At 40.7% G+C, this 19448-nt stretch overlaps 1 protein-coding gene across 2 annotated transcripts; it reads right to left on the reverse strand.

Moving 5' to 3' along the window:
* Positions 1-632: 632 nt before the first annotated feature.
* pcmt (protein-L-isoaspartate (D-aspartate) O-methyltransferase) lies at positions 633-17527 on the reverse strand. 2 transcript variants are annotated; one of them, XM_017697725.2, is made up of 8 exons: positions 17374-17527; positions 10627-10731; positions 8167-8198; positions 7914-8018; positions 6348-6468; positions 5153-5238; positions 4337-4506; positions 633-2175 (listed from the first exon to the last, which is right to left on the reverse strand). In XM_017697725.2, the coding sequence occupies exons 1-8, from the start codon at positions 17426-17428 to the stop codon at positions 2163-2165; spliced, it is 687 nt and encodes a 228-aa protein (XP_017553214.1). In that variant the 5' UTR covers positions 17429-17527; the 3' UTR covers positions 633-2162. The 2 variants fall into 2 exon arrangements, with proteins under 2 accessions (XP_017553214.1, XP_017553215.1); XM_017697726.2 differs by having other exon boundaries at positions 4285-4506.
* Between the last annotated feature and the right edge of the window lie 1921 nt (positions 17528-19448).

Consider the following 19448-nt stretch of genomic DNA (forward strand, 5'->3'; position numbering starts at 1 on the left):
AAATCAACCATTCCATTAATACCAAATGAAGTATTTGATACAAAAAGGACTCAATGGATATCAAGGGAATGCACAATCAAGCCACTTTGAATGACATTTCGGGCTAAATAAAAAATTATCCATCGCTTCCTGTTGTAACCATGCCTGCTAGCCTCCTGATGTGGTGTGTGGTCATCGAACTAGTCATCAGGGACCCCCACAAATTTTTATTTCATTTGTTCAGTTGGAGCAAAAATTTTAACCACTTGCAGGCCCTGAGGACCAGTTTGAAGACCACGGCTCTAAAGTGAGATTTTTGGGACGCGCAATAAATGCTGGACATTTTTATGCTAGCTGGTTAATGCAGAAGGACGCCAGACAGCTAGCTTAGCATTGCTGCTAGGAGGTCTGTATTTATTAGCCTCCTGTATTTATCAGTGACTACACTACCAGTGAAGTCCTTGAATACCATATGTATGATGTATTTGTGCAATGCATGCTGGGTATTGTAGTTAGAGAACATTAATGGATGAAAACCAAAAGGATACAACATTAAATGCTAGTTTAAGGCCAAAACACGCCCTCTGAGGTCAGCTAAGTTAGGACGCCCCCACTCTGCTATTTCTTGCGAAAGACGACAGACAGACAGACGGTTTGCACTGCGTTGAGTTTTATTTGTACAAAGCCACAGTTGTGCGAATGCAGGCAACACACCACCTGCGCAGAGAATCAGCATGGTGACCAGTGACGGCGAGCACTTCCACAGTGGAGGGGTGGGGGGCACAAGCTCAGCCCTGCCTGTGTGTGTTAGTGAAAGTGTGTGTGTGTGTTAGTGAAAGAGTGTGTGTGTTTGCAAAAGCTGGCTGTGTGCTCTTCGTACGCGATGTGAACCTCCAGTAGTAGCATGTTGGTCAGTGCGAATGTGGGCAGCCAGTCTAAGATGCCATGAGCATGAGCTGCATGTCAATCAGCTAGAGTGAGCAGGGTTAAAATACTGTCAATAACCAGACCGAGCAAATCTACACTAAACTCAGCTGTAGCTCTGGAAGTTAAATGCTGTTGGAGAATGGAGATCTAGAGCAGAGTTCCTCAAACTGTGTGGTGGACCCCCAGGGTTTTTACAAGTCAGGGACAGGTACCATAAAATTAGCCAGCTAGCTAGGTAGATTGTTAGCAAACTCATTGGGAAATATGCACTTGGAGAAAACAAGCAAATTGGTTGAGATGAACCACTTTACTTAAACAAATTAGAGTATTATACTTCCAAATCATCAATATCTTAGTTGTTTCAAAACGAAATAAATTAGCTAGCCAGTTCGCTGGAAAACTGAGGTCAATCTCTTTTAGCTTCATATACAAGAAAGCACATCAGAGTATTATATTCTCATTGAGTGGTTACACAGCAGTGAAAGAAAAGTGACTTTAAAATTTTAGCAAGAAAGAAGACTTTCTCAGCTTGGGGGTGAGGGGTCCTCAGTCAAGAACAAGTCTTCATGAGAACGTTTGGGAAGCCCTGTTCCAGAGGACGCTGCCAAACCAAACTCGATGTACGGCCTTGGAATTCGCAGAACGTTCTGGGATCATGACTAGAGTTGAGCCTAGATGTGTTCAGTGAGGCTGCAGCTTCTACACTAGAAGCTGAGAGAGCGTCTTTAACATTAGCATTGAGCGCGTAGTGGAGAGCGGATGTATATCCTCTAAGAACACTCTGTCCCATTCCTACAATCCATATGCGAAACAGCACCCCCTTACACTCAGCTCCAAACAAGCTGAAATGCACATAAACAAACAAGACAAAAAGAATCATTGCAATACTGTAGTTCTCACAAAAAAAGAAAATGTGCACCTGCAAATCAACAATCCAAAAGAGAGAAAAGAAAAAAGTTCACAACCCCAAAGCAAACTGCAGGCATGAAAATGTCAAGACAAAGCCCCACTCTTCTTTTTTGTTTTTTTTTTTCTTCCTTTTTAAGAGAGATCAGTCTGTTCCATCCATCCTGAGGGCTCTTTGGCCACACAGCCGTCGGACTGTTCTGAGAGCGAGAGTGCAACCAGTGTGGGTTTTCCTTCACCGTGGATTTACCATCTCGTAGTTAGTTGTTAAGTCCTGATGGATGGTGTATGTTATGAGCGTGTATGTGTTTGTACGTTTGTGTGATGGTGAATATTGCCAGACTGTCGTTTCAAAGTTCATCCCTATGAGAGACAAAGAGAAAAAGGTTACACTGGAAGCATCTTTCGTATGCACGTTAGAGGTCTGCACGGGTTATGAAACTGAAGCCCGAACCCGACCCAACTGGGCCCAAACTCTGCGCACTTATCTGAAAGCTTTCTCTGTAGTCGTGTAGTCGACACTCACTTGCGATGCAAATTTTGGCAAATTCTTTTTTTTAACAAAAGTGCTTTCAAAAAACTACAAGCACTTGGGGACGCATAACTGACCTTTTTTTGCTAGCTGGTTAATGCAGAAGGAAGCCAGATGGATAGCATTACTGCTAGAAAGTCTGCATTTATTAGCCTCCAGTATTTATCAGTGACTACACTACCAGTCAAAACTTCTTGAACACCATTGGTGTTCCCAGTACCTGTATGATGTATTTGTGCAATGCATGCTGGGTATTGTAGTGAGAGTACATTAATGGATGAAAACTAAAAAGATATAACATTAAATGCTAGATGCTGCAAAAACTCTAACCAATAACAGGCCATCCTTAGTTGGCAGTTAATCATTAATTAAGGATGCAAAATACTGATTATAAAACAGACAGTCCCAGTACTGAATTCTGATCGTCTGAGCCTTATTCGAAGCCCCTCGATATATGCACAGTAAGACCAGCTTTGCCCAGGTGTATAAAATATAGCACAAACTTCATGAGATACATTTTTTCAATGGCCAAGCAGCTGCACACAGGCCTGATATCACTACGTGATAGCAAAGCCGAGAGTCCGCTGCAGTTGCGTAAAGCATGCCAGCATTGGACTCTGGAGCACTGGAAAAGTGTTCTCTGGAGTGATGAATCACACTTCATTATCTGGCAGTCAAGAAGGCAGATACCAGAATGCCACCTCCTGGAACGTATAGTGCCAGCTGTAAAGTTTGGTTGAGGAGGGATAATGGTCTGTTTTTCAGGGTTTGAGCCCCTTAGTACCAGTAAATGGTAATATTAGTGCCACAGCATAGGAAGACATTTCTATATACTTCCATATACCATATACTTCCAATTTTGTGGCAGCAGCTTGGGGAAGGCGCTTTCCTGTTTCAGCAGACTATGCCCCTGTGCACAAAGTGAGGTTCATAAACAGGAGTTTGATGTGGAGGAACTCCAGTGATCTGGACTGAGCCCTGACCACAAGTCCACTGGACACTGGAGTGACCCAGGCGTCTTCGTCCAACATCAATGCCTGACCTCACCTGGTTTTAGCCATAAAATGTGGGGGGTAGCTTCATATTAACACCCAATGTTTTTAGAAATGGTTGTCAAACAAGCTCATACAGGTGTGCTGGTCGGGTGCCCACATAGTTTCGGCCATGGAGTGTACTAGATTATGCCAGAGATGGAGCATACACACATTTACATTTGCATAAACACCCAAATAAAAAACTAATCTATTATGTTAAAAACACATTAGAAAACGAACCCAAGCCAGACCCATGGTCGATTCCATATGTAAAAATATGGCACAAAACCTGATATTTTGGTGAGTCCTGTGAGGCTCAGGGTGGGTAGCAGACCTCTAACGCGCATTCACACCAATAATGTCACCAATCATGCAACACACACATTAAAATATACCATCCCACTGGATGAGTAATATAATTACAGAGCATGCTCGCCTCTACACGCTCATCTCTAATATCCACCACACGAACACACGCCTATCCATTCCCAAACTCTGTCAATTCAAACTTATCAGTACAAGGTATGATTAGTGACAAGGCTGAAAAACAGCCTCTTCTTCAGTGCATAAACTCTGCTGTGGGAGCCATGCCTCTCTTATAAAGCATTCAGTGAGTCAAACTCAAACTCAAGCCCATACCTTCAGAAAATGCAACTTATGCAATTAAAAATAAATACATAAATAAATTTTAAAAAAATAAATAACTTTTCTTTTTAAAAAATCCTTAAAAAGTTTTTTTCCCCTTTCCTTTAATCTAGAATGAAACCAGGCACACTTGTGGGGGTTAAAGTAAAAAAAACAAATAAAAAAATTAATCGTGCAGGCGGTCATCATGGTATGGAGAAGCGAAAAAAAGACGACAAGCAGCAAAGGCAGCCTCGTCTGCTCCGGACCACACCATTTCACCTGTGCCCTGGGGGAGAGAGAGGGGGAAGAGGGGACAGGAAGTCACTTCCACCTGGACCACTGCTTGTCTTTGTCTGTTAAAGGCACGTAAATCACCCCCATGAGGGGCTTCATTTTGGTGCTGCCGTCCTCCATCTTGTCGTGCTGCTCCAGCATCTGGTTCCCTCCTGCAGGCCCCACCGGCAGGATCAGACGCCCGCCCGGCTTCAGCTGGTCCAACAGCTACACAGACAACACATGCAGGTTCTTAAAGGGCCCATATCATGGAAAACCACAATAATAGTCATCTTAACCAATAATAAAATAGTTAATAATGAAATATTAATGACTGAAATTATAATCATTGATCTAACAGTATTAACTACTTGTTTTTTGTAATATTTTATTAATTTTATTATTTGTTTAATATTTTCTAATAATTATAATTTATTATTAACAATAGTTTAGATTTTAAAAAAAGATGATTATTATTATTGTTATTGTTATTATTAATAGTAATAAGAAGATGAATAAGAAGAATAATGGACACTTTTTTCTGTGTTTTCAACCAGCCAGTGGCCTCTAGGTAATTTGGTTTTAAGACCCCTGTGCTACAACAAACACTCTTGCTTGTCATGAAATTGACAAATCCTCTGAAATATAATGCAACAAATCTGTATAGCTTCAAAATATTGCAATCTTATGGTACTATGTCTGATGCATCGACATGCACAAAAGTAGAAAAAACAAAAACAAAACTATATGTACAACCGTAATTGTAATATCTGGTGTGTGAAAATCATGAACACACAATGAGCATCCCAATCAGTGGATATTGGCCTAATGAAGGGCAATTGACATGATACTTGTGTTTCAGAAGCAAACTTACAGCCTGTGGCACAGAGGGAGCTGCAGCTCCTACGTGAATAGCATCATAGGGTGCCTCCTCTGTAAAGCCCAACCTTCCGTCTCCAACTGCAAACACAAACACACAGAGAGCATGAGTGCACGCCAGCATGGCCAAGGCAGCCTCGGTGCCAACTTCATCCCTGAACAGAAGGGCAGGTTGCTGTAGCAATGCCAGTCTTGTGGTGATGCTGTTAAGAGTGCAGAAAGACCAGGCAGCTTAGAATGATTCAAGGCACATACACACCCCTCAACAAATATGCAATTAGCCTTTGTATTTAAACTTGAAATCACTGAAGACTGTCAACTTCATCTTTATGCAAAAAAACGACATCAAATAGGAATTCATTGTAATTCAATATTTATAGATGCACTTTTTGTGCAAAAAAACCCCAGCAAACTAGGGTAGGATTAGCAGGACAACAAGAGAACAGGAAAGCTGTTGGGTTGGACGATTTTAACAGACAATGCACAGTAAAAATGTCAGTGCATAGTTGGGATTTAGCCCTGCTAAGTATCTGTATTTATTCATTCCTGTGTCTTTTTCAGTTTTTTTACAAACACTAGAGCTCCTGCTGAGAGCCTGAATAGACTGATAAACTAATGGCATGATCAGTTACTAATCTTAGTGTGTATACACACACACACACACACACACACACACACAATATTATATATTTTTATATATATATATATATATATATATATATATATATATATATATATATATATTCTGAATGTGACCAAGCACAACAGGTTTCACTTTGTTAACTGTGGTTATGCTTTCGAAACCGATCATGCTTGTGGCCTTCCATACACAGAATGTTTTCCCATGTGAAACACTGACTTAACCAGCTAATGTTCATTCAAAGCCATTAAAAGCAAAGAAAATTTAATACAGCCCAGTTGTCTGTAACAGGTTATTCAGAAAGATGCCGTATGCAGCCTTTAAGGCAATACTGAGGCATTTTCGGGAAGCCCCCCTTCAAAACTCATAGGTTCCACTTTGCTTTTTGTTGCGTGACTTCTGGTATAATACAAGCTTGTTTTAGCCTGATTAATCAACAGTGATCACAGCACAGACATTGCTAGTCTATGAATGTAGCCGACAACATTAATCAACACAAATTTCAACAAGACCTGTAATATCCAGCTAAATAATAATAACATTTACTTACCAATAAGTTTGATGCGTCCAGATGATATCAAAGAAGGGTCATCTTTCTTGACGTTATTGATCGAGTCGTCCACAAGTTCCTTTATGTGATCGATCCCAATGACTTTTCCCTTTGGCCCCACCTGCAACTCAAAACAAACATTGTAACATCAAAACTCTACAGACATACAAAGACAAACTCCATACTTTGACGTTCTGAAAGAAATTAATCTGTTTAAATATTCAAAAACTTGGAACAATTTGCAAGATGTGTTCTGACCACACAAATAAATGCACAGAGAACAGGACGGGCATTTCAATAATATTTGCTGTTTTAATTGGGTCCAGTGGGGGTCGATGTGAACTTAGCTGCATCAAAAAACACCCAATCTGTATTAATTCAAGCAGAGTTCAATACACATATACGGAGGCTGTAAGGCTCTGTCATTTCATTGCATCATAAGAAACTCTCTGTGGCACAGACAAGACTTTACACCCTGGTGGCAGTAAAGGGAGATGAACTCAAGAGAGCAACATCCACAAAAGTCAGAGTGAATTACAATGAATAAATACAAAGCAGAGACAGCGTTTCACAGCAGCACGACGATGATCCACGAACACAACAAAACTAAACAAAAAGACTTCTACACGTTTACCTGCAAATAGAGGGAATGTACTTGTAACTAAATAGGACTATATATATATATATATATATATATATATATATATATATATATATATATATATATATGTGTGTGTGTGTGTGTGTGTGTGTGTGTGTGTATGTGTGTGTATTTAACATATATTTATTTATTTTATTTTATTAACTTGTGCCTTTAAAATAATTAAAAGCTTTCTTTCGGATTTCTAAGTCTGCACATATATGAAAACAGACTGCGGTACCGGAAATAAGCAAGCAGTGTTGCCACAAGACACAGCAAAACGCTTCTGGAGCGACACTGAAACCAACTACTCAAACACCAGGTTTGAGTTTTACATTATGTTTCCGTCAAGTCGTCTTCTGTGAGTTTACTGGTTGCAAAGCAGAAATCCAATTACTGTCTGACTCATGTAGACCCAGAGCTTCTCAAGTTACTCAAGTGCTTGTAAACGTGTTGATCGGATTACTGACAAAATCTGCTTTTCTGCAGTTATCGGATTATTAAGTGCATGTAAAGACACTCACTGTTATCTGTAGGCCTAATCTGAATATGCACATTTTTAAACAAACCGTATTTGAATATCCCAGTGAGACGATTATTTATATTGTTATAAATAAAAAACTTAATTCTGGAAAGTTTAACATTTCTGCATGTTGCTACCATAAAAGGTGATCTGCATTGCTGTTTTAACACATCAGTTGAGCTCTGAGTACATGACCAGTATCAGCTGCTTGTGTCCCAACAGTCTCTGTGATTATTTTCTTTTCTACTTCCAGGTACTTGCCTTATTCAAGTACCTGATTTAATAAACAAATAGTTAGATGAGTTTGGATATCGGCACGTACATCCTTTTTGGCAAAGAGGAGAGAGAGGGGAGGAAAAAAAAAAAGATGTCATGCTGGAACAAGAGGCTGATGGTGACTCACCATTCTGGCAAAACAGACAGACAGTATGCCACTGCCTGAGCCCACATCCAGTGCTTTGGCACCCTCATACAGCTGATCATGTAGGAGCTCCAGCGCATATGCGTGCTTAACACACACAGACATACAAACACACACAAACACACACACACACTTTAATCAGCACCTGTTCTCACTGCAGTGCTCCAACAGCAACTGGGTATCATTTGGTCTCAAATAAAAAGCTCAAAAGAAGGCTGAAAGACTCAGAACATACCATGTGTGGTGCACTGATGGTTGCCTGGTAGCCTGTGGAGGTTTAAAAGAACTACATTCACAAAAACATCAGAGAATAAAAACAGCCAACAGCTAAAGCACAGCTGATTTAAGTGCACTAGCCTCAAACAACACCATCTATAGAAAAAAAAAACATATATAGGCTAACAGTGAGTCTCTTCAAGCTAGAATAGCTCTACCAATTATAATTAAGTGATTCTCAAAGAGATCTTTAATTTAAATCTAAAATGTCTATAGTATTTCCAAGTCTGTGAGTAATACTGGGAATGTTTTCAATCCAGTATGAATCTGAAATGTCTGTAGAGTTTAGCAGTCTGACAGTAATAATTCTGGAGTGATTTTAATCCAGCATGAATCTGAAATGTCTATAGAGTTTAGAAGTCTGACAGTAGTATATGTGGAGTACCTGTGATCCAGCATGAATCTGAAATGTCTATAGAGTTTAGCAGTCTGACAGTAGTATATGTGGAGTGCCTGTGATCCAGCATGAATCTGAAATGTCTATAGAGTTTAGCAGTCTGACAGTAGTATATGTGGAGTACCTGTGATCCAGCATGAATCTGAAATGTGTATAGAGTTTAGCAGTCTGACAGTAGTATATGTGGAGTACCTGTGATCCAGCATGAATCTGAAATGTCTATAGAGTTTAGCAGTCTGACAGTAGTATATGTGGAGTGCCTGTGATCCAGCATGAATCTGAAATGTCTATAGAGTTTAGAAGTCTGACAGTAGTATATGTGGAGTACCTGTGATCCAGCATGAATCTGAAATGTGTATAGAGTTTAGAAGTCTGACAGTAGTATATGTGGAGTACCTGTGATCCAGCATGAATCTGAAATGTCTATAGAGTTTAGCAGTCTGACAGTAGTATATGTGGAGTACCTGTGATCCAGCATGAATCTGAAATGTCTATAGAGTTTAGCAGTCTGACAGTAGTATATGTGGAGTACCTGTGATCCAGCATGAATCTGAAATGTCTATAGAGTTTAGCAGTCTGACAGTAGTATATGTGGAGTGCCTGTGATCCAGCATGAATCTGAAATGTCTATAGAGTTTAGCAGTCTGACAGTAGTATATGTGGAGTGCCTGTGATCCAGCATGAATCTGAAATGTGTATAGAGTTTAGAAGTCTGACAGTAGTATATGTGGAGTGCCTGTGATCCAGCATGAATCTGAAATGTCTATAGAGTTTAGCAGTCTGACAGTAGTATATGTGGAGTACCTGTGATCCAGCATGAATCTGAAATGTGTATAGAGTTTAGCAGTCTGACAGTAGTATATGTGGAGTACCTGTGATCCAGCATGAATCTGAAATGTCTATAGAGTTTAGCAGTCTGACAGTAGTATATGTGGAGTGCCTGTGATCCAGCATGAATCTGAAATGTCTATAGAGTTTAGCAGTCTGACAGTAGTATATGTGGAGTGCCTGTGATCCAGCATGAATCTGAAATGTGTATAGAGTTTAGAAGTCTGACAGTAGTATATGTGGAGTACCTGTGATCCAGCATGAATCTGAAATGTCTATAGAGTTTAGCAGTCTGACAGTAGCATATGTGGAGTACCTGTGATCCAGCATGAATCTGAAATGTGTATAGAGTTTAGCAGTCTGACAGTAGTATATGTGGAGTACCTGTGATCCAGCATGAATCTGAAATGTCTATAGAGTTTAGCAGTCTGACAGTAGTATATGTGGAGTGCCTGTGATCCAGCATGAATCTGAAATGTCTATAGAGTTTAGCAGTCTGACAGTAGTATATGTGGAGTGCCTGTGATCCAGCATGAATCTGAAATGTGTATAGAGTTTAGAAGTCTGACAGTAGTATATGTGGAGTACCTGTGATCCAGCATGAATCTGAAATGTCTATAGAGTTTAGCAGTCTGACAGTAGCATATGTGGAGTACCTGTGATCCAGCATGAATCTGAAATGTGTATAGAGTTTAGCAGTCTGACAGTAGCATATGTGGAGTACCTGTGATCCAGCATGAATCTGAAATGTCTATAGAGTTTAGCAGTCTGACAGTAGTATATGTGGAGTGCCTGTGATCCAGCATGAATCTGAAATGTCTATAGAGTTTAGCAGTCTGACAGTAGTATATGTGGAGTGCCTGTGATCCAGCATGAATCTGAAATGTGTATAGAGTTTAGCAGTCTGACAGTAGTATATGTGGAGTGCCTGTGATCCAGTATGAATCTGAACCATCTGGAGTGTGACAGTAATGACTGCAGAATGAAGGTCCTGTAACTGGCTGCTCCCTGAGCTCCTTCAGTAACAGCAGCCCTGTTTGAATGGATCAGTAAAGCGCTAATAAAAACTGCACGGACATGGCAAAGCAGCACATTACTGTTATTTAGAGTAGTGCAACTCACATAATGCAAGACACAACAACAAGAAGCGCTCAAGACAAACTATAACAATAACCTTTAGAGGAAAATGCATACCTATAGACTGTGGAGAGTCCATGTAAGGGTTACATCTGGAGTAATGGGAACGATTTGTCGCCAGCATAACTTCGTACACACGGTCCGACTTAATGATACCATTCTCTGGGGAGATAAAAAGAGAAAACACAAATGCACAGGTTCGGTGAAATTTAATCCATTTGTGTAGACTGACAGCCAGCTGGTGGCAGGGGCTGGAGGTGTCTAGAGCAGCTGCTCTTCAACACATACGGCACCCCTCACTCCACTTCTACATGGTTTTTGAGGATCCTAACGGAGTTGCTTTCACTTATCACAGCTAGTTGCATGACCTCAATACTCAATTTGAGACCTGACAAGCTGATCTGAAGATGATATTTGATTAAATTCATTAAATGAAATTTAAATAAGAAAAGACCAGGATTCAACATTAACGTCTGATGAATTCCTTGAGCTTCTTGATGATAGCACTGGAGTTTGTGGACTGCAGCTTTGAAATTATGAGAAGATGTTTCATTATTCAATAATAGCTATGGGAAAATGGCAGTTTTGCATGTTGGATGAGAAATGGAAGCTCCCTCTTGCGATGAGCTAATATTAACCAGGTCAATGGTGGATGCTGATGCAGTCTTGCTGTCTGTAACAGAAGGTCTAGGCTCCTCAGTGGACATGCTGACATGTTAGTGTGCCAGAGGAATATATTTTCACTGTCCCTGGACCTAGCAAACATCAGCTACAGTAATGAAGAAACCATGACAGAGTTCACCGACCTTGCTACCTAGCGTTCTCAGTCACGTCCTGTGAAAACATGAAAATCAGGGGATTTGTTTTTTGGAAGTCTATATATTTTCTCAGTCTTTACATGAGGAAAAGTAACTAAGTCAAAAATAGTGATTCCGTTATTCAAATACTGGCACCTTGAATGATTAACCGAGTACTTGACTACCCACGCATACTAAACACCCAATTCGATGTTTTGCATGCCAGTCAAATGGCTTTTTCCCATCACAGCTCTCATAATCCACCCAGTATTTCAGCCTTTTTATACTTAATATTTTCATATTTTCAACAGTCTAATACAGCTTATGGTGGAATCGGTTTCATTCTGTTTGGACAGTAACAAAATGCTTTGTTCTTTGTATTTAGCAGAAAAAAAAACATTTATTTTTCTTTTTCACTACCACCATATTTCAATCAATTCAACTAGTTGACTGCTGACTTGGCAATGCAAGCCTTAGCATATGTGACAAAAACAGCAGTTATATTAATAATTGCAATAATGACAATTTTTTAGGAGTGAATTAACTGCTAAAATTGTGTGTGTACATTTTTTTATGTTTTAAGAGCAAAACATATGGGGCAATATGAACTCTCTTTGGGACAGTAAACTCAATCCATTTGTCTAACAGGTCTAAATGGGGAAAAAAGTTACCCTTGACCTTTAATAACACTGCGATATCAACACTGTTACTGTCAGACAGTTTCAACTACAGTCATGTAGAAATTCAAAACAATACAGTCCACTGACTACACAATACAATATATTGCCCTCACACACTTTACTTGCCCAGGCATTAAATCACATAACTGATGTGTGATTGCATCGCCGTGCTAAGTCGGCATGGAGATCTGGCTATTTCCAGAAGCTATGCTAGAGCTTTAAAGCAGTAGAGGTGAGGGCCAACAGGCCAACACACCAAGCACCATGATTACCATGCTCCCAGAATTACTAGCAATAAATGTTACTGAGCCATCAACAAACTAAAACTAGCAATTAGACTGTTATTTGTTGTGTTACGTGGAGTTATATTCATGACTGACATTTTCACAATACACAGTATGTATGATATTAAGTTTTTCTGATGCTTCCAAACTTGTTAGAGTTGGTTGGAGCAAGATATGAAAAATCAGTAGAGTGATTTTATATTTTTTAGAAGCTTTGACTAATATAAAATGTTAAAGCAAAAGGAGAAAACTAAATTAAAAATGGTAAAAAAAATAAATAATGAAATAAGATCCATCCAATGCAGTTACTAATCACTGGTTTTCAGGCCCTCTGTAATTGGTCTAAATCTGTTTTTAAGATCCATGCAGCTGTTCACTTCAGTTAGAAGCACTAACAATACCGACATTAATATTTCAAAGAGTATCATAATGCAATTTATTATATATTCATCATATTACCCACCCATAAACAACATTCAGGGCAATGAGAGAAAAAAGAAAACACTGTTTTTGGCACCATGTGTGGTCTAGAAGCAGCCTTCAACACTGGCTCACTGGCTCCATTTATACCCAACTGACACAACCATGGGAACGGTTTTCTAATGTGCTGTTATATTTAAGACAGATGGGCAACACGACAGCTAGAAGTGACAGAGGAGGAGCTCAAATCCGGATTAAGACAACTTAAGTACTGCAGACAAGAGGAGAAAAGGGGGTCAGATGTGTGTGTTAGTACAGAGAGGGGTAAGAAAAAGAGAGAATAAAAAATTCTCTGAACTTTGGGAAATGAAATATTCAGTCAGCTCTGCATTAAACATTTGGCTATGCACACCAGCTAGACCAGTGTTATGCCTATGCGTATCTGACTACCCAGCCTCAATCTGTCTGGACGCTTCACCTCCGAAAGCATCTGTAACACCATAACATGGGCCTATTTTCCAGCTGTACACTGGCTAAACGAATAAAACCACTTCAGCACAACAGAATGCGGATGAGGCAAATCAGCGGTACAGCCAAAACAATCTTTCAGATAGAAAGTGCACAGTCAGAACCAGCTGAAGAGGCAGCGATGTAGTCACTGACGTCAGTGATGGAGCAGTTCCAATATTTTTAGCACAGAGAGATCACCCACTGCACTAGAGTGCTGTCCGATAGTCTATCTGAAGTGCACAAGGCACTATGCCTGAGCGAAAGGATGATGTAATCCGATATCTCAATGACTGACAGGTAACAATGCTTAAAAGGCAATATTCACCTTGTTTGGAAACTGACCACCTCTCTTGATAAGACGTTTTTCCAGGCACCTGCTTGTGTGTTCAGTGGTCACTAAGGTTGGAAAGCAATTCATTACATGTGAAGGAGAGGGCATGATTCTCCCACCATTCCTGGCTGCGATTTTAACCTGTATTGTACTGTGGGCGGCACTTCAGTTGGGCTTGCTGTTTTTTTTCTAATCTCTAATTTACATTTATGATACATTAAACACATCAAAGCCTGTATAGGCCACACCAACTGTGGCACACTGGCCTAATTTAAATGTTTATATACGGAGCAGGAAAATAAGCTATGACTGATATCTAAAGCTACATTAAAAAAAGGTTGCTGTGTCTTGACTGGATGGTGATCCTATCACCAAGATCAGATCATGGTTAATGCCAGGTATAAAGAGGGCCAGCAAAACACAAACCTGAACAATGAACTGGGAACACTGCTCTAGCAATATACTGGTGAATTGTTATTTCATCTCAAAGTAAATTATAAAAACAGAATCAGTTCTAAATCATATTAGCTGAGTCATGTCTGAAGTTATTGTACAGTATTTGGCATACATGGACATCAGGTATTTGCTTACAAAGGAAGCCTCCATAACTAATCATAATATACTTTTTTTCAGTATTTAGCGTTCCCATGCTTTACCTTATTGCAGTTTCCATTCTTTTCAAGAGTCTTGCTTTCATTTTTCAAAGACGTCTGCAGGGATGCTTTATCCACACGTCCAAAGCTCAGTCTTAGAAGTTGGTTGCATTTTATGCAAGTGATATAACACATTCATTGATGTTGAGGGGGTGGAAAGTCCATTGTTCTGAGAACACCAGCAGCTTCTCTGTTCGATCTGCAATTCTTTTCTTTTTCTCAGTGAGGGCTTCTTGACAGCTCCACATCCTTTCAGACTTATAGCATTGGGTTGTCTTCTCACAGTGAAAAAAATGGACAGAAAGTCCTGTGGATATTTGTTTTCAGGTCTGAGGCAAGAGCTGAGCTTGATTTTCTCCTTTCTCTTAAAGATGACAGTGCTGTTAATCCAATGATTTTTTCGGTGGTGTACCAGGCCTTGCATGGTTGTCAATGTGTATTATTAATAATACTAAATAGTTTGTTGCTATTTACAATCAACTTAATTTCAATCAACTATGTAATACTGGTGTATTTCATCATATAGTGTTTTGCCACCATTTTATAAAAGTAATAAACTCTATATTGCTTAAATCACTTTAAAATCCAAGGCCTAGGCTTGTGTTTAAAACATTCTATGAAATCTGCGTCACAGCTTTGTGTGAATGTGTAACACAACCTAAACCCATGCATTATAAATAATTTATGTCTGATTCTTTCAACTGTGCTGTAATCAGGACACTGAATTTCCCAGCAGTTAGTCTAACATAGTTTCTATTCGACTTAACTTGAAACACAACTTCTTTTGCCTTTCCACACACAAGCCGTACTGACATACAATGGCAGAACCCTTTGTGTGGTTACCAGACCAAGTCCCTTCTGAGAGAGGCTTCTCATGTCCTGCACTCTTCATCTATAAGTGGCCATTCATCCTAAATATAGTGTGCTGGACACTATCCCACAGAATGAAAACAGAAGCCCAGCAGGATGAGTTTCATGCTAGACTCAGTAGAAATATTATTAGCCGTAGATAATCTCAGGGTAAGGAGTGCAACACATGATTCTACACTGGCCTTCCATATGAAAAATAAATGGTCAGACATGATCAACGTGGTCCTGAGCTGTGAACCAGACTCCAGTTTAGAGAAGAGTGAGCTGGAATGATTGACAGCTTTTAAAATTGACATATGGTTTCCAAACCTGGCATGACCTTAACCTAAGGGTCAAAATGTCAACCTTGACACACAACCCGTGACCAGAAGGTATCCCTGTACTGCAGTGCTGATGCATACAGAAAATATAAATCAATAAAAGGAGATGAAACGAAAGTACTACCACACCCCACCGTCGCATAAGTGCACAACCAATGTGCATTAGGCCTAATGTTTTAGAGCTTTTAGAAAGAGCCAGATAATGAATACCGGAGGAATCGGCTCTGTGTTGGCTCAAGTACAGTAAACCTTCATGTTTCTTCCCTGACTAAAATGTTGAGCAAAAAGAGATGTAGTCCCTTCAAACCTAAACAGGAGGTATGCATTGACACTACTACTGAATTACAGACTTCAAAAACACTAAATACTTATTCAGCCCTGAACAATAACAAGATAATAAAAATATTCAACCACTCAGCATCACTAACCAAAACTGCAGCAGGAGAAATCAGACACTTCTGAAGACCAATTCCTGTCTGTCATATTTCTAAAACACATTGAAGTTTATATTTTTCATACAAACAAAAGATGCTCATGGAGATGTCTTTTTACGGTTTTACTGCAAAGCAGCAAACCAAATTTGCAGCTAATATGGAAGCCCCCTAAGGCCAAGTAAAAGAAAAAAAAATAACTGCTTTTTTTCTGTTTTGCTTCTGGCATTAATATGTTAATATTTTGGTTTACTCTGTCAAAAAATTGATTAGAGTTAGTCAGAGTTTTGACTTTGGGAGTTGAGAGGAAATTCTGACATACCATCCTGAAACAAGTTATTTATGTGTAACTATTTTGTAATAAGAAGTCACTGTTAAGGCATAGTAAGTCGTTTTTTGGAGAAAATTAGCCATTATTTAGACACAAGTTGACAACTAGAGAACACAAGTTGTTATTTCAAGATGCACTGACTTGAATTCATATATATGGTACGTTAGGTGACATATTAAAAACATTTTTTTTTTACTTTTTTATGTATGTACATACAAAAATGTTGTTTTTAAAACATTTTTACAAATAACTTACATTTTTCCCTCCTCTAATTTGCATACCAGCCACTCAGAAACCGAACTTGGAGAAGGCAGCTAGTGCGGCTAAGCTAAGCTATGCTAAGCTAACCTGTCAGTAGTGGGGCGGGTATCGTTACGTTACGAATAACAGAGGAGTTGACTGGGTCGGCTAAGATTAGCAAGTTAGCTTAGCCGCCTGCATTTGGTTGCTATTTCCACTCTAACCTGCCCATTAATTCCTCGTATTACTTTCTTCTCGACAATAACAATTAAAAGAAAACGGCTAACGTAGCTAAACAACGTTTTCAAAACCGACCAAATTAACGGTCGCCCGGCCACTGACAAGCACAAACACACCCACCCCACACATGAACAGCTAGAACATCACCTCACACACACACACCACCGTTTATTTTAACATTATTTCACATTATGCTCGTATCAGGTATTTTTTCAAAGCGTAGCCTGACCACAGTGACACATTAAGTTAGCTGCTAGGTTAACGTAGCGCTGACAGGACCAAAACAAATGACGCAGACTGAAAAACTAGGCGCATTTAACGTTACCTAGGCACACTAAAGGGAAGAACGTACTGTCCTGAAACAATTACATATATAAACATGCGTTAAACGCGCACTAAAATTAGGAAACTGCTGTCTGAGGTGCAGAAAGGAGAGGCTCACGTTGGCTTCTTATACGAATTTTCCCGTTCCACCTTAAACTGTGCAGCAGTTACATTCTAGCACCTCAGGCGCCCGAGCGTAACTGCTGCGCCATTTAAGGTGGAACGGGAACATCCGAATCAGAAGCCAACTTCAGCTTCGCCTTGAAGTGAAATCTTTGCTGCTTAATCTCCGGGAGTATTAGGTGTTTCTAATCCCCTCCGTTCGACGGGGGTGGGTGTGAGGGGTGGGAAGAGGGTGAAAAAAAACACTCACTGCGGAGGTTGTTGACGAGCTCTGCTTGGCTGGTTCCTCCTGATTTCCAGGCCATTATTAAACAGACTCTGCGGATCAGGTAGAGAGCGGCCGTCAGCGCCGCGCCTGCGCACACTGCCTTCCCCACAACACCCGCCGCTTCCAGCGCGGACGCAGGCGGCGCGTCACCGGACATGTCCGCGCCCCACCCCCTCCTCCTCCTCCAGTGATGATACCTAAAGCTCTGGCCAGCTCCCGCGCGGTCTGCAGCCCATGCACGGCGCTGTGATTTTTATTTCGCAGCTGCTTGATCTTGTTGACTAAAAGTCTGCAGTAGCCTGTCTGTCTCTCTCTCGCTTGCTCTGTCTCTTTCTAGCGCTCGCTCGTGTCCAGCAGGAGGAGAGCGCGAGCTCGGTCTAATCCGAGCACGTGACCTGGAGACTTTTGAGGAGAGACCGATTTCACGAGTTATAAACAGTTATTTTGCCTAGTTGTTGACAGGCCAGTTTAACTGTATTGGTGTGTTTTGCAGCATATCTGCAGTTAAACTGTCCTCAACATTCAATGGAGTAATATAAACCCTGCTGAGACAAAACACCCAAGTGTTTACACTGGTCTGGCGTTGGTTTAGCTGGTCACCCAGCAGGGTCATGCTGGTTGACCATCATATCAGCATCCAAAACACGTGATATGCTGATTCATTAGCATAGTAACTTCCATTGCTGCTGACCAGCATACCAGCAGATGATTCCATTGCACCTACATTACACCCACAGGCGCTTTTATGACATCCCGTTCTAACTCCATAGGCATTAATATGGAGCCGATCCCTTCTTTACAGGTATAACAGCTTCCACTCTTCTGGGAAGCTTTCTACAAGATTGAGAGTGTCTGTGGGAATTTTTGCCTGTTCATCCAGCAGTTGTGAGGTCAGACACTGATGTTGGACGAGAAGGCCTGGCTCACAGTCTCTGGTCTGGTTCATCCTAATTTTGTTCTCTCGGATTGAGGTCAGGATTCTGTGCAGGCCAGTCAAGTTCTTCCACACCAAACTCGCTCTTCCATGTCTTTATGGACCTTACTTTGTGTACTGGTGTGCAGTCATGTTGGAACAGGAAGGGGCCGTCCCCAAACTGTTCCCACAAAGTTGGGAGCATGAAATTGTTCAAAATCTCTTGGTCCGCTGAAGCATTAAGAGATCCTTTCACTGGAACTAAGGGGCCGAACCCAAATCCTGAAGAACAACCCCACACCATAATCCCCCCTCCACCAAACTTTACACTTGGCACAATGCAGTCAGACAAGTACTGTACAGTAGACATGTCCACTGCTCTAGAGTCCAGTGACGGTGCTTTACACCACTGCATTCAACACTTTGCATTGCACTTGGTGATGTAAGGCTTGGATGCAGCTGCTCGGCCTTGGAAACCCATTCCATGAAGCTCTCTACGCTGTTATTGAGCTCTTCTGAAGGCCACATGAAGTTTGGAGGCCTGTAGTGATTGTAGAAAGTTGGTGACCTCTGCACACTATGCACCTCAGCATCCGCTGACCCACTCTGTCATTTTATGTGGCCGACCACTTCGTGGCTGAGTTGCTGTCGTTCCCAATCGCTTCCACTTTGTTATAATACCACTGACAGTTGACTGTGGAATATTTCATAGGGATGACATTTCAAGACTCAGATGTTGCACAGGTGGCATGGTACCAAGCTGGAATTCACTGAGCTCCTGAGAGCGACCCATTCTTTCACTAATGTCTGTAGAAGCAGTCTGCAGGCCTAGGTGCTTGGCTTTATACACCTGTGGCCATGGAAGTGATTGGAACACATTAATTCAATGATTTAGAGGGGTGAGTGAAAACTTTTGGCAATACAGTGTGTGTGTGTGTGTGTGTGTGTGTGCGCGTTGGTTTTCGTGATGTCCCAAAAACCAGTGCGGCTCACGTAGCAGTTTAGCTCCAACCATTCACGTTGAAGTTATAAGGAGTGTTTAAGGCGGAACATTTTGAATGAGGAACAGAGCAGGGCAGCCAATTAGAACAGACCTCGTTTATACATAGTGTTTTAAAGGAGAAGGAAAAGAAACATGTTTAAC

The sequence above is a fragment of the Pygocentrus nattereri genome, chromosome 4 (genome assembly GCF_015220715.1).
Source record: "Pygocentrus nattereri isolate fPygNat1 chromosome 4, fPygNat1.pri, whole genome shotgun sequence".
In the NCBI taxonomy this organism is placed as follows: domain Eukaryota; kingdom Metazoa; phylum Chordata; class Actinopteri; order Characiformes; family Serrasalmidae; genus Pygocentrus; species Pygocentrus nattereri.